Source organism: Eumetopias jubatus, unplaced genomic scaffold (genome assembly GCF_037043125.1).
Source record: "Eumetopias jubatus isolate StellerSeaLion01/CBP00866 unplaced genomic scaffold, mEumJub1_p1.0 scaffold_12, whole genome shotgun sequence".
Classification (NCBI taxonomy): domain Eukaryota; kingdom Metazoa; phylum Chordata; class Mammalia; order Carnivora; family Otariidae; genus Eumetopias; species Eumetopias jubatus.
Genome location: NW_028274818.1, coordinates 64,282,557 through 64,304,978, shown reverse-complemented (window position 1 = coordinate 64,304,978; position 22,422 = coordinate 64,282,557). Strand labels below are relative to the sequence as shown.

General features: G+C 47.7%; 1 protein-coding gene across 1 annotated transcript in view; it reads right to left on the bottom strand.

The window, feature by feature from the left end:
* The window catches only part of KIF26B (kinesin family member 26B), a 432,841-nt gene that overhangs the window by 262,346 nt on the left and 148,073 nt on the right, over window positions 1-22,422 (bottom strand). The window contains exon 3 of the mRNA XM_028111484.2: window positions 6,954-7,490. Coding sequence (XP_027967285.2) covers window positions 6,954-7,490 — 537 coding nt within the window. The remainder of the gene's footprint in view (window positions 1-6,953; window positions 7,491-22,422) is intronic.

Sequence of the window (22,422 nt, the reverse complement as noted above, 5' to 3'; positions counted from 1 at the left end):
CCAGAAGAAGCGGTTATTCCACAACAAGCCCATGTCTGTAAGTTGGTCACTCAACCTTGTCTCTGTGTATAGTTTTCTCTCTGGCTTTTGAGGTGTTCCCTCCATCAGCGTCAGGGTGTCTGTGGGTATGACACCTCGCTGCTTCCTTGGCTATTCTTTTGTTAAAGATTTTATTTATTTGCTTATTTATTTAGAGTGAGCAGGGGGAATGGCAGAGGGAGAAGGAGAGAGAGAATCTCCAGCAGACTCCATGCTGAATGTGGAGCCTGATGTGGGGCTCGATTCCAGGACCCTGAGATCACGACCTGAGCCGAAACCAAGAATCAGACTCAACCGACCAAGCCACTCAGGTGCCCCTGCCTCTCTTGGCTTTACCCTTTGTATCTCCGCCCCCCCCAGCTTAGTATCTCTCCAAATGAAGGACATGCACAAGGCTCCTTCACTGCTGACCCCTGTAAACGTGTGCACCTGCTCCTTTTTCCGCAGTGACTCAGCTTGAAAGGGACATGGCAGCCCACACCTCCCAGCCCTGTCTCCCCCGTTCATCCATCTTTCTATCCATCTGTTACCTCTCTGTAGTAGGCTGCATAGTGGCCCCCCAATTTCACTAAGAACTCATGATCTGTGCCTTTATTTGGAATTTGGTCTTTGTGGATGTAATTAGTTAAGGATTGCAATGAGGTTGTACTGGGTTAGGGTGGTCGCTTAATCCACTGACCGGTGTCCTTATAATAAAAGGAGAGGACACAGAGAGTCCCCAGAGGAGAATCTGGGGAAGTCAGGAACCAGAGCGAAGCAGCCACAAGCCAAGGGACTCCTGCGGCCACCAGGACACTGGAAGAGACAAGGACGTGTTCCTCCCTAGAGTCTTTGGAGGGAAAATGACTCCACCTTGATCTGGGACTTTTAGCCTCCCAAGCTATGACAGAATACGGTTTCCGTTGTTTGAAGCCGCCTCGTTTGTGGTAGTTTCTTATGGCAGCTTTAGGAAACTGATACGCTATCTAGTCTGTAATCTAACTATCATCTGTCTGTCTGTCATTTGCCCACCTTCATTGTTCTCACTGCCCATAAACTGTTCTTTAAAGCTGTGGTTCTTGACCCTGGCAGCTCAAACCCAGGCCTGGGTCCCATCCCCAGATCTTCTGATTCACTTGGTCTGGGGTGTGGCTCAGGCATTGGTGGTTTGTTAAAGCTCTCTCTTCTGTCCCTAAATCACCTCTGGCTCTGATTGTCCTGCCTCCTTCTTACAAGGACCTTTGCCATAACACTGGACCCATCCAGATAATCCGGGGTGATCTCCCCGCAAATCCTCAATGGAATCATAACTGCCAAACCCCTCCTACTATGTAAGGAAATATATCCACAGGCTTCCTTTTCCAGGTATTAGGATGTAAACATCTGGGGGGCGGGGGTGGGGTTGGGCGTATTCAGCCTATCTCACCAAGTAAGGGAGTGTTTTTTGAAATTTCCTGTTGAAGTTTAGGTGTTCGCTTCAGACTACGGTCCCGCCCATATCCATAAGATAGGATGACCTTCTTAGATTTTCACCCTGAGCTCATATCCTTCAGAAACGCTCTGTCCATGACGGAATATACACACTGCTTCCTTTACTGTGTTCCATTTGTCAGAAAGCATAAAGATAAATAATACTCCCCTGACCATCTATAAATAGGTGGAAACAAAAACCTATCATGTTTTTTAAAAACCGTTTTGATGTCAGAATTTGTCAAATGGCGACATCTCATGCTATTGCACTCGCTGGGCAGAAGGAACCGGAAATAGGCAGCCAGTGGACACCAGGGCTGGCCCGAGCAGGGCACTGTGCATATTTCAGGGGACAAACGGGCGAGTAAAGAACGTGAATGAGAATCCTCTGCTCCCGGCTGGCTACAAACACCCATCCCCGGATCCTGCCTGCAAAGAGACTCGGCAGGAAGGAGCACAGGTCCGCCTCCTCCCGCAGGCTCAGCTACACGAGAACTTGTGCTCCTGGTTTCCATGAACACATCAGAAGAAAAGACTCTGAGACCTGGGGTAGTAGCGAGCAGAATCTTTCTTTCCTCTTGCAGGGGCATTGGGAAGTCCTCCATAAAAAGGGCCAGCACCGGGGCTCCTGGGTGGCTCCATCAGTTAAGCATCTGCTTTCGGCTCAGCCCATGATATCAGGGTTCTGGGATCGAGTCCCAAGGTCGGGCTCCCTGATCAGCAGGGAGCCTGTTTCTCCCTCTGCCTCTTTCCTTCCTTTGTACTCTCTATTAAATAAAATCTTAAAAAAGAAAAAAAAGGGGGGCCAGCCCCATGTCCTCCCAAGGCTTCTGGCCTCTGAAGAGCGAGCAGAGGTACCGCAGAGGTCTTACAGCTCGGCAGACCTTGACTCCTTTTAGGCTGGTGTCACTACTGCATTCCTCTTGCCGGTGACCTAAAATGTAGACTCCAGTAACGCCTGTGCTTACGAGGCACGATCAATTCTAGAGATAAAATAGAGGTAATCCCACACCGACTTCAGCCAGAGTTCAGTCTACCATTGTCTGACACTGATTCCAATGGATGCTTTTTGAGAAAGCAGGATGATTTTTACCAAAGTCATTTTCCTTTGACTCAAGGAACACATGTCAAATACTTCGTCATGTTAATGATCCATTATGGATATATTACTCATGTATTAATCTAACATCATCTTAAATTTTCTTGACACGTCCTCTTTACCGAAGTGCCATGAAATAAAGTTCTTCTGTCCCTTCGAATGCACCTACATTGAGTGTGACATCAAATGCCCCCTGGATTCTTTGCACGGCATCCAAGAATTTATTGAGTATCATTAAGATATTTCAGGTTAAAGATTCACTTGGCACCAATTAACCAGTTGGCTTCCACCAAAAATCTTGGGGTCTGGATAGGTCTTCTAGCCCCGACTTTTTTCCTGAACCTAGGGCCAGTCATGAGAAACACTGTTAGTGTCCCCCCCGAGATCGACATTTTCTCGAAGGAGTAGCAATTTCTGCACGTGCTAGTTGCTGTGGCGGACATAAGAATAAAAAGCATCCGTGTTCTCAATGAGTCTGTAATCTAGCCAGAGGGATCAAACTAAGATTCAGGAAACTCTGACCAAAGAAGAATTTCATATCTCTCATCCTCGGGCTTCTCTTCTGGCAAATGAGAGGATTCAAATAGATCACGAATACTGGTATCCGTGCCTTAATGTTCATAAAATATTTTCATATCTTTCTGGACAACAACTCTGTTGTCCAACAAACTTACAAGGTGGGGGGGGTTCCATGGGTGAGGAAATAAATTAAGATGTTAAGCTACTAAGCTGAAGTTCAACGAGCGCTGGAGCCACAGACTTGAGCCCTTGGTGAGAAGGTCTCCGAGTCTCCCACCCTGATGCAAAAGACAGCAACCATTCTACTGGATTCTGTGATTCTGGATTGGAATATGAACATTCTATTGTTTCTGAGCATTATGTGGGTACAGTCTCTCCTGCAGTTATTTACCATAATGAACAGAAATCAGGCAAAAGCAGCTGCTGTTCAAAAAGATGAAATTAATCTGTGGTTGACTACAAGGAAGTCACATGTTTTCAAAGTCAAAACCCATGTGATCCATGGAAAGTTCTAGAGCATTTTCTGCTTCCCACATAATGTATACAGACTGTGTTAACTGTCTACAAGCTCATCGAAGAAAGCCTTTCCAGGAAAGACAATTGAAGGTTGCTTCTTGAAGACTGTGGGTAACGGGGAGCTTGAGGAATTTGAGGGACCTCTATCTGACCCATGTGAAGGACTTCCCCTGTCAGTGTTGGAAAGCCTGTCCTTGTGTCTGTCACCCTCCCTGCACTGAAACGGCAAAGGGCAGTGTCCTCCTCTCCTTCGCTTCCGCAGGCCCCAGGCCCATGGGTGTGGAGCAGAACTCTCAGCAGCAACAAAGCCTAGATGCTTCTCTGCCCAGGGAACCGCTCTGGCACCAGGCCAGAGGGCTCTCTGCTCTGTAGGGAGGGAAGTGGGAGTGTGGATGGGCAGGAAAAGTGAGGTCAGCTTTCAGTGCAATCAACCATTTCTGCTGAACTGGCTAGACTGTGAGCTGCAGAATATTTACTGCAGGGAGGTGTCCATAACGGGAGACATTCAGTCTGGCCAGACCCAGATCACCCAGCCCCAGGCATTGGGATGACACACTCACGACACGGGGACGCTGATTCGCAGCCAGGCACCAAATCTCTTTATCCCAGACAGATACCCTCTGATCCCTTTATCAGTCTGGGGGAAAGGCATGAATTAGTCTGCTCTGGAGTTGGAGAGGAGCCATCAAATTTACCCAGAAAAATCTCAAGTTGGTGGCTTGCATGAATCATCCTTAGACCATACCAACATGCCCTTGCCCACAGGCTGGAGTGCGAGCCCTTCTGAGTGCTCTCAGAGCGAGCTGGGCAGCTCTCACCACCTCTGCGTTCACCTCCCTGGCTGATATTGAGCGGTTCACCTGCTTCGTCCCCTGAGGACCACACGACCCACGGCAGGAGCCCCACCAACACCCAGCAGATGTCCCGCACTTGATTAGAGCTTAATAAACATGTGTTATTGTACCGGAGATTCTTTCTCATCAACGGTGGAAGAAGAGGAGGAGCAGAAAGAATCATAGCACAAATAAGAGAAATGCACCAATAATCCTCAAACTTGCTTACAAGCAGCATCTTCACTGGCCCCCACCCCACCCCCCAACACATACAAACTTTCCTAACACTTTGACCATTTTATATGAGAGCACCAGCTCCAAGTCCTTCTGCCCCTGCTCATTAGTGCTGGATGGCAGCTGAGTCTTCCAGCTAGCACCTGATATATGTTAGAAGTGCTTTGGGGCCCAGGGAAATGAAACATGAGTTGTCTGTGTAACATGAGCACGTGGCTAGCACAACCTGGGATGTGTTGAAAATATGACCTGGGGAGAAGAATGTGAGCCGGAGCATTTTATTTATAGTAGCGAAAACCTAAACTCTAGTAATTGGCACTTGGTTATATAAATCAGGCCATACTCAGATAATGGATCATATTTATATAATGGCTTATTATGCTACCATTAAGGGTCATATTTTAGAAAACCATATAATGGCACGGGAAAATGCACCCAGTATATTAAGCGAAAAGCCGATGACAGAATTAAACATCATCACAATTTTATAAATTGTGTTCCTATAAAATACTGGGAGAACATGCGCCCAAGTGTTACAGAGTCTATTTCTGGGTGAGGTTGACTTTTAAAATCATACTTATGCTTTTTTGTATATTTTGCATGTTATTTTACAGTAACCCTATTACTTTTTGTAGTTTTCAAAATAATATATTTAAAATCTCAAACAGAAAATGTATGTGATTCAGCAATGGGAGGGGGCAAGTGTATTCAGGCCCCCTAGGAAGCCCCATCAGGGTGCCACTAGCTCATCATCAGATTCATGCCATGACCCAGAACATTCCAGCTAAAAGTAAAGTGGCAGGTAGGCCCCTGGAAGTCAGGATAGGAGTGGTTTTCTTTGTATGCCATGCCTGAAAAGGAGCCAGATCCGGGAAAGATGTTGATAGGACACTGCTCTGGGATACAGTGGTAAAGTTGGGAGCAGCTGAGGGGAGGGAAACCTGCTCCCCCAATCAGGGGCGAGTCGGTGCTGGCTCTGTTAGCAACTGTGGGGCTGCAGGGCCTTCGATTTCCCCGTCCACACAGGAAAGATCCAACATCTGTCCTGCCTGCTCACAGGCCCACCGTGAGGTTACATAAAATGACGCACACGCTATATTTCATAAACTCCAAAGCACCCACCCAATAAATGAAGTTGGGCAGTCCAAGAATGCTAACTTCTTAAGATAATGATCCAGGCTCCCCACATTCCTTCAAGATATCAAAAGAAGCCATCTACACTCTAGAATAAAGTCACCAGGATTTTGATCAGCCACATTTAACTCATTTTATGTTTCCCTGCATCTTTGCCCCATGTAACAAAAATGATGCTGTGTTTGCTCAACTTGCTTCTTTTCTCTCCTGGACACATGGACAGACTGACTTTCCCAGCCTCCCCTGCAGGAAGGGGAGGCCAAACACCTGGACTTTTGCCCCTGGAATGTGGATGGAAGTTACCTATGCCCTTTCCAGGAGCCCCCCTCCTGCCCCCCATGTCCCTCTGTGAGATTCTCCACAATCTCATTTTTCCCTCATTTCTTGGCCACTTGTGCAAGATCTGGTGGCAGACTCTGAGGCTTCTGGAAAATGGTGACATGGAGACCAGTGGAAGGCCATGCACCAAACACCCGGTACAACAGGACCATGAGTAAGAAGTACCCTGAGATCATCTGTTACACCAGCTAGCCTCCCTGACTAACACACTCTATGACCATGGCCACCTCTCCATTCCACAGTGACTGTCAATGCTTTCTGCTGCTTCCCACATGCCTGATGCAGGGTACACAGATGCATATGGTAAACCCAACTGTTATCCAACAGAAAACTCACCCAAGAGAAATTAAGACAATTTTGTTTTAGATTCCTTGACAGATTTAGGACCTGTTCTCTTATTTCTTTAGGGAAACTTGGGAGTATGTGCTCATTTCAATAACTGCAAAGAGAATATAAGAAAATGGGAAAACACTTTTGGTAAACCTTATCCCAACTGTATTTAAAGTGAGTTGCAAACAAAAAAGTGTTATGGTCCATCAAGGCAGAAGAGGTTAGGAAGGGAGTCTACACCTCTTCCAGAAGGTCCAGACAGTGGAAGCAGAGTGCTAGAGAGATCACTGGTCCCTCAGACATTTTCTCTTTATTTAGCAACACCCGGTGGGGCCACGTGGAGGCATTAGGCTCTGAGTTGGGGAGTTCCCAGAAGGAAAAGAGCAAAGGCAGGGAGTGCTGCCCACATCTCTGTTTTGACTCCAACCAAACTTACTCTAACTTGTTCAGAGGCCACTTACCTGGTATGGATACAGGGTGACCCCATTGGTTCTCGACAGGGACCAGGTGCCATCCAGGTACTGGTGAGCCTGGATGGCCACTGAGTTGAGGATGTTCCCATTGCTGGGACTGGTGGCCATCTGGAGGCTGACCTTGGCCTGGTGGGTTGGGGACCCACTTTTTTTCTCGGCCCCATTGCTGACCCCAAGGCTGTTGGGTTTGCTGCTATGCTTGTTGCTGATGAAAGCCGTGTAGTTGGAGGAGGCACAGGGAGCAGGCACGAAGGCCCACTCTCTGGGCTGCTGGAGCCCACCCCCGGGCCGGGGACCCACCAGGGTGGGCATGTTGGAGAGCGGTGGGGGCGAGCCAGGGGAGCCTTCATAGTGCTCGCTGTCAGCTGCCTGTTCCAAGGTCAGCACCATCTGGATGGCCTCCTGCTTCAGCTGGTTCAGGTGTGTGGTACAAACGTCACAGCGGTTGTCCTTGTCATTCCACGCTTTCCGGATGGTGTTGGGGACCTGGAGCTTGTCATGAATCACAGCCGAGAAAGCAGGGTCCTAGACACACAAGCAAAAAAAAACAGGAGAACCTATCACTCAAGGCTGGTAAGTGCGATTCACACTAGAGTTAAGCCCTAGATGAAGCCAGAGTTGAACTGTCTGATAGACATCCAACAGAGATGAGCAGCCAGACTGGCAGGACAGCCTCTGGTGGACAAACACAGGTGACGAATGTAAGATTATGACGGTGCAGACATTAAGGAACAACTTAAAAAAAAAAAAAAAGATGTCTAAGCCAGGATAGTCAAATAAGAACATTCCAGATTCTTTTCCTTGTGTCCGCTAAGGAATTACAGCCATGCCTGGCTCTCCCCAAGGTGTTCCCTAAGAAGGGGGGAGTGCAGTCATTCTGGACTGAGGCATGTGGTCCCCTGGTTCCCTGTGGCCCTTGGAACATTGGTAATTGGTGGAGATTCCGTTCTAAGAAAGTCTTGGCCTCATCAGTACTGTGTGCTAAGTGCCACCAGAAGAAAACCAAATGGAAAGGATTCTGGACCAGAGACCCAGCCTGCTCCAGCAGCCTAGCAAGGTCTGAAGATTCACTGATTAACATTTGCTCATGGCAAGCTGGATACATGTGCCTGATATCCTGACCGATTCAAAGAAAAATGTCTCCTTGGCAAGCAGTCCAAGATACTGTTCCCCACAAACTTCATCTACAACGAATATTCAAAATTCTTTAGCTCAGAAACCCTTATCTCAAAGCAATCAGAAACTGAACTGAAGGAGGACGATTTCTTTCCTTTACTTTATGTGATTTTTACAGGACAACGGGACTTCACAGAGAAACAAGTGCTAGGAGTATTAACTGGTTACCAGAATATTCGATTCTAGTTCCAGCTTTGCTACTAATTAGATGTGTGACCTTGGATAAGCTACTTAGCCTCGCTGAGACCCTCATCTGTCACATGAGGCCATGGCCTCTCCTGTGGTAAGGTCCTTCCAGCTCCGTGACTCTGATTGTGGAGAAATTGGGACAAGAGAGTAGTTCTGTATATTATATGGATAGAGCCATACGCCACCTCGGGGGGGGGGGGGCTGATCAAACTTCTGAGATCCAATATTTTTTTGCAAATAATGGATGAAGCTCATCTCTAGGCTTGCTTTCCTCTAGGACATTAGAAGAAAACCTGCCCTTCTGAGACCTACTGTCAGCTTTTATGGGATGGAAGCTCCTCAGGACTGAATGGAGTCTGACGAGCTGTGTGGGGCAGCCGGGGTGGGCAGGAAGATTGGCAGTGGGAGGGCTGTTTGTAATGAGGGCCCATCTTGAGTGTGGGCTGCAGCATTTTGTTTTCCCTGTTCAACTACCCTGAAGGGCTCCTCAGCATGCACTGATTAACTGATTAATAAATCACGAGGTCTCTTTATACAGCAGCAGCAAGGAGTGGCTCACAAGGCAGAAACTCAAGACCGTGGTATAAATGACAGGAAATAATAGGAGGTCAAGGTTGACCAAGTCTGGTTGACAAAGTGATTCGAACCATATGAGACTTGCCTCGTGGCAACCTTCTCTCTGACTGCTGATTTGCACAGAGTCACATCACAACTCAGAGCATGCGGCACCCAAATGGGCAAACAGGGCCCCTCAGGGACCACATTCGAGCAGACCTTCGCTTCTGTTTTCAGATAAGGAAACTGAGCTCCAAAAGGGTTAAAAGCTTGGATGACGCCCAGCTTTCTCGACCACTAGTTCATGGTTTTCAGAGCCGAAGAGTCATATTCCTCCCTGGACTCGTATTTTTTTGCACGGACATATAAAGTTTTCACCTCGTCCATCTAGGAAGTGTTCATTCACTCAAAAGAAATTTATTTGAGCCTCCATATGCCAAGTTAGAGTTGCTTGCTTTTTCTTTTTAAGATTTTATTTACTTATTTGAGAGAGAGAGAGAGAGCGTGCACAAGCATGCAGAGGAAGAAGGAGAAGCAGACTCCCCACTGAGAAGGGAGCCCAATATTAGGGTTCTATCCCAGCACTCCGAGATCATGACCTGAGCTGAAGGCAGATGCTCACCCAACTGAGCCACCCAGGCGTCCCCATGTCTCTTGCTCTTTCTAACATTACATAATGAGAATTTTCCCTTTTTGATAAATGTCATTTGAAAATGTGATTTTTAATGACCATACCATATTTTAGCCTTTAGTTGTTTCAAAGGCCAATTACTTATTCCCAGGTTCTACTACATAATTGGAGATAGTGTAAGAAATCAGAGACTGGCCTTCAAGAGCAATCCACAACCCATGGCTTACGCTTTCAAGGCACCAAACTATTTGGTTTCACGACACCTCGAATTAATTGCTGATTTAGAGTATTTGTATTAAGTCAAGCATCAGGAAGAAGTGTCACAGCAAGGAGGCAGATACGAGACTAGTCCCATCCACACATCACAGTTCATTTTAGATCCTTGAAGAATCTGGATTTAACTTGACATCTGCAGCTGGGGAAAAGGGCCACATCCATGGACAGAAGAGGCATGAGCCCGCTTCTAAGGACTCCTTTTCTTTGTTTTTACTGCCCTCCCTTGAAGTAGCGCCTTCTTTACCCAGCCTATTGCCGTTTGCTGCTCAACTTCTAACATTTAATAAATAATGTATGTTGGCCAGGCCCCGCACCGGGCTGAGGGCCTAAGGCTGCATGAAAACAATTCCTGTCTCCCGTGAGTCCACAGTCCAGGGAACCTTCTTGGTTCCTGGATGCCACCTCCAGTCCAGAACCAATCAACACCCACTGGGAGGACACGCGGACCTCTGCGCTCCCCTCCCGGTTCCCAAGGCGTCAACAAAATCATCCATGAGCCCTGCAGCGGGGCCCCACTAGCAGAGCGATGGACGCGGCCACAGATGCCAGGAAGTAGCAAAGAGCCACTGGGGTCTCATTCAGAGGAAAGCTGAGATTGATTCTTGAAGGAGTATGCAACTGCTGGCTGATATCAGAGGTGTTCCCTAAATTAGACAACCCTGGCTCCAAAACCCTCTGGGCGTTCTTATCCTCAGAAGGCCTTGGTAGGTCAAGAGATGGAGCTTGTGGAAACGAAAACCCTTTGCACATGTTTGTCCATACATTATACATATTTTAGTGGAACTCAAAACTCCAAAGAGGGTCGGTCAACAGACACCGCTTTCTGTAAGCGTTGGAATAAAGAGGATGCTGCTTCAGGGGAGGGGAGTCCTCGATAGGGAAGGCTCACACGCGCCAACCTTTTCTGTCACAGACACACAAAGGCCTGCATGGCCCAGGGGAGAGGGGAGGAGTGTCCTCCAGGTCAGTTAGCACCAAAAGAAACTGAACCCAGGGAAGGAAGGAATTAAGCCCCCAGTCTGGCTTCCTGCCTCACTCACGGGCTTCAAAGACATTCCTAGGGTCCAGTCCTGGTCCATCCTGTGACCTCAGGAAACCATCACATGGGAACAGCGGGAATCTGGCACAAGCTGAGTCTCTATCTTCAATGTCCTGATTTTCACTCACGTACGAAAATGGGCTACTGGTTTTGGGGCCATATTTTCAACCTAAATTTTAAGGTTAAGGGTTCTGTGCCCAAAACATTGTCATCTCTCAGAAATAACAAAATTATTTGTCCTCCACATCTGCCATGATGAGGAATTCAAGAAAACACTGAGGAACCTGGTAACGTTCCTTAGAAGGAGGATTAGGGAAAAGTGAAGGTCATGTTCAGACACCCCATCTGCCCCCCATCAGTGACTGCTGGAAAGGAACATAGAAAATTCCATAAGATGGTTTTCCAACACCTTTATATAAAGCACTTCTACTTTTCTAGGGGCATTTTGGGAAAAGGGACATCCTGCCACGTCCCCTAAGCATCTCTTAGACTAGTGACTCTCTTTAGGTTGACCCCCGGTATTCTGGCAGACTGATCTAAGAAATTACAACAAAATCTCTCTTCCCCAGGCAATGGGATCCATGACCATGGCTTCCAGAGCCATCTATACCCCGGTGACTGAGAATTCTCTCTTCCTGTCCCTCTCTTCCTGGCCTTTCTCCCAAACTCTGAGCCTTATGTCTCATGCCCCTCCTTGGAAAATATCACCCAGATAAATACTCTTCAAAGTGACAATTCAAAATTAATTTTATTTTCCCCTAAACCTATTTGTATTCCAACAGTCACTATCAAAGTAGAAATAGTACCCTTATCCATTCTGGCGCCCAGGCTAGAAATCTAGAACCTCCCTCGTCTCCTCCTTTGCCTGCCAGTCTAGTGGCCAAAGGTAGATGGTACCTTCTAAAAGCTCTTGCCTGCCCCTCCACCACATGCCCACTGCCACGATAAGGCTGTCAGCACTTTTCACATCACTGTGAGAATCTCCCCGATTCTAGCCTTGACCTTGAATCTGCTTCACCCCCAAACCAACTTTACTAAAATGCAGATCCTGGTTCATCCTGTGACCTCAGGAAACCATCACATGGGAACAGCGGGAATCCGGCACAAGCTGAGTCTCTATCTTCAAAGTCCTAATTTTCACTCACTTGCTTTCCTATACTTGTACCCGAGAAGCGATCTTACTTCTGTGGTTTCTATTTGTAGGACTCTCTCTCTACTAGACCGTCAGCTCCTTGAGAGAAAATAGTCTTTCTTTCCATCTTTAATTCCCCCTGTGTCTAGCACAGTGCCTACTGCATAATAAGGGCTGGACGAATATTTGTGAAATAAATAAGTGAATGAAAATAACTCAAGCAAGACAAAAACAGCCAAGTAACAAAGTTGGTCTGGGCCCACCGGTCGTTTATTTTGTCTAAGTGAGCCAGTTGCCTATTTTACAATTATCATGAAACAAATTCTTCCAAATCTAATGTCATTAGAGTTTTCCAACCTATTCTACCTGGCTAGAAAGACTAATGTGGGTCAACCATAACCCGGATGTCCTCCTTTGACCTGACTCTTCCTTAAACCATTAGAATATGTTCTCCATTCTCTTGCCTCAATACCCAGTCTCCTACGCTTTTTCCTAAGTTGCCAGAAAAGTAATGTTTATACGCAAAGGCTTTTTTTTTTTTTTTTTTTTACCATCAGGCCAGCTGACCGGCAGGAAAACAAGGGAAACCTACATAAAGGAGTATTCCAGATTGGCAGGACACCCCTGGTACAGCAGGGCTGGACCCCCAGCGAGCAGGTGGCATGCTATTGTCCAAAAGTGGAGGGCCAGCTTTCAGAGCGTGAGGCGGGGCTGCTCACGAGAGCGCAGATCATGGAGGGGGAGCAAGGACACAGGAATTACTCCCCAGGCAGACCGTGTGCTAATGGTCCTCATTGCTTTCTGTCCCATTTCATCCTCTGCTCAGCCATCTAATGCCACTTTCGAGGACAGGGGTATTGGTTTTTTCCAAGTAATTTTAGCCAAAAGTGTACTTTGACCGCATTCCTCCAAAGCCTCTGGGTCTGCAAGGAAGGCAACAGCTGGAGTCAGCGTCCCGCATGTGTCATACACATTCCTGTTGGTGTTTGCTTCTGATTTATTATTCTAGAGGCCTCTAATGACAAGCTCATCAAGATTTAAGCTGTTCTCTTCAAAGGCAGCTTCTTTCCACTTTGTTCCTAAAACTTTCTTCCTCCATAAATGTTGTCCCATGAGGCCTGGGATGGCGGGTAGGACTCTGAGAACGCAGGCAGCTTCCCAGAAGACCACTGGAATTCACCTTCGCACTCCTTAGAATCTTTCCAGCTAGGGTCAGCATTCCCGCCCCTCCCCACCTCCCAACACGTTCCTCACCAGTGTTTTTTCTTTCTCAAGAATCTGCGTTCTTCACAGTGGTTCTATCCCCAAAGGCAGGTGCCCATGTTAATGATTCTCTTTTTTGAATGGAAACAGCAAAACGGAAAGTTTGCAAACCAACAGATAGCAGACCTCAGGTGCATCTGAACCAAGAACACAAACACTCTCATTCCTAGCTCAATATTCAAATATTTGGACTCAAATGCCCCTCAAAGAAGTGGTTATTTTTCTTTTCTGCCCCGGTAATTTCAGAAGGAGGAAGAGCAAGATATTCTGACCACATCTTAATTAGCCATGGGCAGAAGGGAGAATTTAAATATCTGAAATCTAAGGATGCACCCAAAATGCCAACTACTGGACGTAACTTCTTAGGGTGATATGGTCCCCTGTGCTCACCAGCCCCCCTGATCTGCACACCTCACTTTCCATACATCAAGGGGATGCATCCGGTCCTGACGACCAACAGTCCTTCCCAAGTGAGACTCTACTCATCCAGTCGTCTTGTTGAATCTGCCCAGAGCAAGTGATCAGCAGCTAAACATCAGTTCTCTACTCCTGTTGTTCAGAGTCCCCAGTCCTCCAAACCGGGTATCGGAACTACCCTGGAGGGAAGCCAGGGAACATCAGACCATGACAAGTGATGACATCTCACTGCCCTAGGTGGTGGAGAGTGACCCCCTCTGCAGGGGTTGCTGTTCTCACTAACACCGTGCAAGCTGAAGAGGGTCCAAGTGGTCCCCTGTGTTTGGCACAAGGACGCAAGGCTCGTTCTGCAAAGTTAGGTGCTTGCGAGAGGGAGGAAGGCAGAGGGGTGTGAAAGAGCACACAGGGACCGATATCATTCAAGCTCCTTCCAGGTGAGGCCTGAAAGCCAAAACAACCACCACAGCAGGGACAGCAAGTAGCCCCGAAATCTCCTATGGCCAGCACCCTGGCTTCATTAACATGAAACCTCCCTCTGGCCCACGAGGCCCATCTGAACACAAGGCTTGTCATCTTCCTTCCTTGCTGCTTTGTAAGCCACGGGCACTCCGCTCAGTAATGATCATCACACGCAGACACGAGTCCTCTGCCTGTGAGCAAGAATGAACGTAAAGGCATGCTAGGTAATGAGCTCAGAGAGACCAAGAAAAAAAAAAAAAAAAAAGACGGCCGCAGGAAGAAATGTTACGTGTCAGACCACATTTGTTCTACATAAGAAACCAAATTAACCTGGGATGTAGTGCATGGGCCCCACCGAAGCAATCTGGCTCTGCATCAGGGCAGGGAGATGTGGGGGCAGCTTCGGCGGGAGCAGCGGTGGTGCCCACCGGAGGCTGCCCAGCAGCGGGGTGCAATTAACACAGCTGCTTGCAGCACTGGGCGTGAAAGTGCTGCCGCTGATAAGACCCTTCTGCTTCAAAAGAAAAGAGCTTTTTAATTAGAACTTAATACGATGAAGAACAGTTCATGGATTTCTTGAAAGAATAGGTGCAGTGTCCCTCATTAGGATCACGGACATTTTTTAATCCCGTGTCTCGTCTTTTCAAACTCAGTGGCACGGCTGGGGTCTGTCGATTCTCATGGAAACATTCCGTTACAAGTGTGCAAGTTTCAGGCTTTACCGCTTCGGAACTATTAGAAAACCTCCCCAATCTTCAGTCTCCCCAGTGTAAAAATGGGAATTGAGAATTGTCCCTGTTTTATTGAGCAAGGATTAGTTTAGGTCATATGTGTAATGTGGGGCACACAGTCCTGGTCCTTGGGAAATGCTAAGTGAAGGTAGTTATTATTTTTTTTTAGATTTGTATTTATTTATTTGTCAGAGAGAGAGAGGGAACACAAGCGGGGGAGTGGGAGAGGGAGAAGCAGGCTCCCCGCTGAGCAGGGAGCCCAACATGGGGCTCGATCCCAGGACCCCGAGATCATGACTGGTGCCCAAGGCAGATGCTTCACCCACTGAGCCTCCCAGGCGCCCTGAAGGTAGTGATTAGTGTGAGCGTAACACTCTTCAGTGTCGAATACCACACGTAGTGTTTATGAATTTAGTCCTTTGGATGATGATGATGATGGCAATGCAGTGGCCATGATCTCAGGCCTTCCTTTCAACCAGGAGGATTTAGCAAGCCCCTCTGGAATTAAGAGATGAGGACATGATAAAGAAGAGGACATAAGGTCTTCAGTTAACATCTTTCATATTCGGGTAAGTCAAGATGCTCTTAAAAGAAACCAAAGTAAGAATGGGTCCGTGGAGCACAGACCACGGGGCCCCCAGCCTACTTCTCTGTGCTCCAAGGTACAACAATCTAAGTCTCCATTTCCACGGAACCGAGAATACAAGAGCCACGACTGGCCAGTTGTCTCCACCTCTGCCCAGAAGGTGAAGAAAGAGAAAGATGGCTTTACCTTAGTTTAACTACCCTCAAACCTGAAAATCTTGCCCTCCAGGCTACCCCCAGGCCCTGGGAAAGAGGATCTGTTCACAAACAGATCAAGACCTTCGGACAAGGGAGTAGATGCTCGCTGAATACCTATCAAGATGTTGCCTGAACTGAAAGGTTCTCGTTCAACCCGACAGAAAAATAAAGCGCAGGAGACGTCACAGATATGAAGCCCCAATTAAGATTCTAATGTGGCACACTAGAATTCTACCTTTGAACTATTAAAGTCTATCTAGGTTAGAGGTATTTCTTATGTGTGGGCTATAATGTACCATCAGGTGGCACTAGATTTTTTTTTTCAATCTCTAAGTAGTTGGATTAGTTTAACGCTGTTAAGGAGTCTGTTAATTATCTAATTATGAAATTGCCTGATGCTTCTTTTTCCTTTAATGGGCTTTGTATGCATGAGATGCTGCAGAAATGTACTTGGCTATGTTTTTTTGGACTCAGTACAAAAAGATAAAGTACCTACAATTTGCACTTGGTGTTGTGCTTAAAAGACAAAATTTTAACAAACTCTTTTTCTGCCATACCCTACAACACACTCAAATACTTCTGCTCGTCCCCTTGTGACCTAACCCTTGTGACCCAGTGTTTCCGACCCTGTGTAATCTGCTTCAAGCCGTCCTGTCAGACACCTGTCTCAGGGGTCTCCATGTGACCCTCCTGCATAGTCAGGGTGGGCATCTTTCTGTCCAGAGAAGACCCTGCATTTCCCTGCCTCTGTGCCTTTGCTTGAGTCCCTGCCCTGATGATAATTCCCAGCCTGCCTCTTAAACCACAAGAAAACTTGTGGGGGTGATGGAGATGTCCACTATGGTGGCAGTGGTCTTGTGGGTGTATACATATGGCTAAATGTATCAAATTGTACACTTTAGATGTGTATGGTTTACTGAAAGCCAATTATATACCCATAAAGCTAAAAAAACAAAAAACAAAAACAAAAACAAAAAACAAAAAACCCGTCCCTCCAGCATAAGGCCCAACTTGGGCATGAAATCTGACTCTCAGAAGGGATGTCTTCCTCCTGCTGACCTCCAACGCACTTCTCTGATCTGAATTATTCGTATCATTTAGCAGACACTTCCTTGTTAGTTACACCTGGACATGTTCTATCTCCACAATCACGGTAAATTCCAAAGGAGCAGAAACCATGCCATGATTTCAACAGTGATGATAAGTAGAACTCTACCCCCCAGAGTCTACTGGGTGGCCAGGGTGATCCGTAAAGTCTTAAATCTGATGCTGACCTTCCTTGACTACAATCCTCCCTGGCCCACCTGACTTCCCTGAGAGCCAAGTCACAGTCTATGCCCTGGGCCTGCAAGACCTGGCCTCGCCCCGTCTCTAAGCTGTAACTCCCAGATCCCGGGACCTCTCTCAGATCCTCTGGATCCTGTATCAGAATCTCGGGGGAGTAGGGCTTGGAATCTGCATTTTAGCAAGCCTCCCAGGTGATTCTGGGGCATGCTGTCATGAACGGATGGGAAGGGAGACGAAGCGAGGGAAGGCAGGTGGAAAGGGACATCCGTCCCTCCCTTTCAAGCACCCCACCCTCACTGTGGCCCTCGGGCGGGGGCTCTCCACTCCACCCTTCGAACTGCCACTCCTCTGGAAACCTCCGTGCCGGGGACTGCTGCTGTTTTTAGACAATAATTCAAGACAATGGTAAATGGCTCGTGGGACAGAACCCAGAGACTATGGGTATAAGGCAAATGTCTCTTCACCAAATTCTCTCCCCGACTCCACTGGCTCTCAACCCCTGGTGATTTTGACCCCCCAGAGGACATTTGCAAAGACCAAAGACATTCATAGTTGTCCCAACCGGGAGGGGGCTACTGACATAGAGTGGGTAGAGGCCAAGGATGCTGCTAAAAATCTTACGATACACAGGAAAAGCCTTGCATACCAAAGAATGACCCAGTCCCTGGTCAGTTGTGCCGAGGCTGAAAGCAAGGCGAACTTCCTCTCCGACTCCTGGTCACCCACTGGCCTAGGAAAGGACTTGGACAAAGAAGCGGGTGCTCTAAATCCAGAAGCAAATGTGGCTCCTGTACCACACTCACAGCAGTGTGGAGACCCGAATTCTCAAAAGCACAGTCTCTTCATATTGTGGCTGTTGGGTCGTGGCTGACAGTGGTGCAGGGCTGCAGATGCACACAGGCTGGCCAGCCACAGGTTGGCACAGACCCCGGCCCGTGCTGGTGAAATGCAGGTCCCCAGCCCCCAGCGTCCCTTCTGTCTGGATGCACATGTGACTGCTGCACCCCCTTGGGCTGCTGACAGTGCCGCCAGTTATTTACAGGGGCGTGGTGGGAAGGTCTGATGTGGGACCCACATCCCATCCGCACGAAACCATTCATCTGCTTCGCCGCTTCGGCAGCTGTCATTTACGGCCGGCCGCCCAGCCTGGGTTGCAGCGGGCACCTCTGCGGTTGCTCTTACTCTGAAATGGCTTCAGGCCTCTGCCCAGATTTCATATCATGGTAAGTTGGCAGTTTCCCTCTGGGACAGGGAAAACCAATGCCACGACAAGAGAAACCCACCTCGAAGATGTAATTTGATGCAATTACAGAGAAGACCAGAGATTTCGTTGTCCCTGTGGAACCCACACATATGCAGCACAGACCATGAGCCAGGCTCTGGGCTAGCTAGGTTTCGGTGGGGGAAGTCATCAAGGCTTTGGCCCTAAGTGCCCCCAGTTGCAGTGTAGATCCTTCGGGGCCGGGGCCTGAGTGGCACATTGTTGTTTCCACTCAGTACACAGAGATGGCCGAGCACACCCTGGGCAGAGGAAGCGCCCGTAACATTGGACAGATGGACCTCTCCAAAACCCAGTTGTGGGATATCGGCTTGGGGCCCAGAACCATGCATCAGTAGACATCACTTGCTTATTTGGGGCGGGATGGATTCATCACGGGATCATCAGCAATACGTCCTACCCTTCTTCCTTCCCTAAGGATCGTTACTGAAAACGTTGGAACCAAAAATTCACGGAGTCGAGCAGAGCGTCCCAGAAACAGCCTTGAGCATGGCAGGTGGCAGAGCCGATGGACAGGAGGGGCAAGAAGGCCTCATCAGGGGCTTCCCCCACCTCTCCGTCCCTTCCAAGATGCCGGTGCCACAAGCTGATAGTCAGAGAGGGGCAGGCGCTGGTTTCAGATGCCCCCGGGGTCTCCACGGGAGCCTCGACTTCGACAGCTCTCCCGCTAAAGCGCTCCTTGATCTTCCTATTTTTAAAGAAGGCTTTTGACTAATAAGCCCCATGAAAGACAGATTTGAATTCATCAATTCATGTACGTTATCCACCTGCACAGATGAATTGTATAGGAAACTTACAACATCGACTCCAGTGCCCAAACGTCTAGTGTGTTCATCTTAACGAGAACACAGACAGCCTCAGCAGTGAGAGTGGAGAGCAAAAACCGCGTGGAAGCATTCAGGGGAGCGAGAGGGCCGCACTCCCCACTCTCCCCACACCGCACACACACTCACACACACACTCACACACCGCACACACACCACACATACACACACACACCACACACATCACACACCACACCACACATACACCACACCATACACACATACCACACATATCACATACACTCACAACATTCACACTCACACACATACACACACACCACACACACACACCATACACACATACACATTCACACATACCACACGTACACACACATGCACACACAGCACACCACACATACACATTCACACACACCACCATGCACACATACTACACACACACCACACATATACACACTCACACACATCATACACACACTCTCAAACCACACAACTCACACATACCACACGCACACACACCACCCACACACACTCACACACCACACCTCCATGCACACATACCACACACATACACATTCATAAACCCCACCACATACACATCACACACATACACACTCACACACACACACCACACACCATACAGCCACACCACCCACACATACACATTCACACATATACTCACACACCATACTACACACAACATGCACATCCACCACACACATACCCCCGACACACATCCACAAGTCCATCTCTCCCAGAGGAAGCGAGAAACAGGACTGTGGTGGGCAGGGTGCAGGGGAAGCAGCACAGACAGACGGACTGGCAGTGAGATTTCCAGGCGGGGGAAGAAAGCTCCGTCCCCTCCCCCCAGCTGCCTCTGCAGCCTCAGGATCTGCTGTGAAGTTGCAGGTCAGTGCACTCAGCGATTCATGTGCTCCACCAGGGGATAAGACTGAAAACTGAGCCCCGTGCATGCCCTGGGTAACTTTAAAGGGGAAATAGCAATGGGAGAACAAGAGCAGAGGACTCATTTAAGAATAGATTTTAATTTTGATTTTGATTGAGGATTCCAATAAAATTTGAGCACTTTTTAAGAAACACGGTGTGAACTGGATTCAGCCCTTCCATGCTGATGGGGAGCTAAAAGAAACGAATGATTCAGGTGTATCTCCCACACATACATGGCCACATTCTAAACCTAACATGTAGATTTCTGCCTAATTTATCTATTCATTCAAAAGAGTCACTCTTTCACCTCTTCATTCACTAATTTCATTCATTTATCAAACATGTATTAGTACCGAATTGGGCAAGGTCCTTTGTTAAGTGTTGGAAAACAAACACGGCCCTAACCCTTATGGAATATTACAAAACCCATTGTTATCGAAGATTTAACACAGACCACAGTACTTCCTTTTAATCTGGGGAGCCGATGAAGGAGTTAAAGAGTTCATTAGTGGAACTCTGGACTTGAGCTGAGAATATCTGAGTGTGGGCCAAGCTCTGCCATCTCTTAGCTTCACAGTCTTGACCAAGCCTCCTAATCTTCATGAGTCTTAGTAACTTTGTCATCAGTAACACAGGAATAATACTCATCCTTGGTACTGATGGAAAGATTAAATGGAATCACAGACATAAAGACACTTTGTTATTATTATAATGAGTCCTTTGTATGTTTAACACATGAAGAAGAACAATGAGGGCATAAGCCATGTCCTATTTACTGCACTTACCAGTTTGCAGCTAGGGAGCTCGAGGCCTAGGTATTAAAAGGCTCAACAGCCCCAAAACTACAAAAACACTAATTCAAAGGGATATAGGCACCCCTATGTTTATGGCAGCATTATCTACAATAGCCAAATTATGGAAGCAGCACAAGTGTCCATCGATAGATGAATGGATAAAGATGTGGTGTATATATACACGATGGAATATTACTCAGCCATCAACAACAATGAAATCTTGCCATTTGCAACAACATGGATGGAGCTAGAGAGTATAATGCTAAGTGAAATAAATCCATCAAAGATAAATACCAAATGATTTCACTAATACGTGGGATTTAAGGAAAAAAAAAACAAATGAACAAACGAAAAAGAGAGAGAGAGAGAAACCAAGAAACACTCTTAACTCTAGAGAACAGATGGTTACCACAGGGGCGGTGGGGGGGGGGGTGCTGGGTGAAATAGGTGATGGGGATTAAGGAGTGCACCTGTCATGATGAGCACTGGATGATGTACGGAAGTGTTGAATCACTATATTGTACACCTGAAACTAATGTAACACTGTATGATAACTATGCTGGAATTAAAATTAAAAACTTAATATGAAAGCAGGGGATTAACAGAATAACAGGACCAAAGGGGGCCCATCCAGGTAAGCCTTTGGCTCCAGAGAAAGGCCAAGATCAAAGTGCCAAGCCCAGCTCAATGTCCAGCTCTCTGTCCAGATCTTGCCCATAGACAGGAAAATGCTCTCAACGATGTTTATCACAATGGATAGATCAGAAAAGATAAAGTGGGACAGGTGCACATGTGAAGGCCCCGAGGTCGGGGCAGGATCAGCATGCCTGGGGACCGGCAAGGGGGGCAGTGAGGAGGGAAGATGGTCGAGAGTGAGGTTAGGGAGAACGTCAAGTCTAGCATCCAGGCATGAGGCCCAGGCTGGACCGATCATCGCAGAGGCCAACAGGCTGCAAACGCCATTTACAGCCATGGGGCGGGGAGAGGCCACAGAGGAAGTGCAGATAGAGAAAAGGCATGATGGCTGAGCTCTCCGAGATTTATTTCAGAGAGAAGAGAAGGAACTAGAAAAAGACACTGAGAAGAAGCAGATAGTTGTGTGTGGAGGCATGGGAGTGGGGGTGGGGATGGAAGAAGCTGAGGGGGGTCAACCCAGGCTGAGGGATAGCATGGAAGGAGCAGCATCATCTGCTTTTTACATGTGTCGACATAGACAGGTCTGAAAAGTAGAATTTGAGGCAAAAATTGGAGTTGTAGGAGGAGACACCTAGAATGATACCCCTTAGAGCAAAACACGTGGCCAGAGCATTCCACAATGTCCCCCACACACTGGTAGGATTATTTGTGCATCTAAGGAGAAGGCAGTGTTCCCTGGTGGAGGGCCGGTGTGCCAAGAGGCACACTGGCAATGCAGGAGACATGCTGGAGGCTGGTGCGGTGGGATCAGGGATGTCTTCTGGAATTGCTCAACTGGCAAAACACTCCAAGATCATCCAGGTGCCCAGCCAGGTCACCCTAGTCCAGCACCGGAGGGCTCATTACCAACATTCTAGACACGGTCAACGGTTGTGAGCTGCTTTTAGAGATGGGGAGACTCTCTTTTGCAAACAAACTTGTGCGTATGCAGAAGTCCAACATAAGAAAAAAAGGGACGGGGTTGCCTGAGTGGATCAGTCGGTTAAACATCTGCCTTCAGCTCAGGTCATGATCCCACGG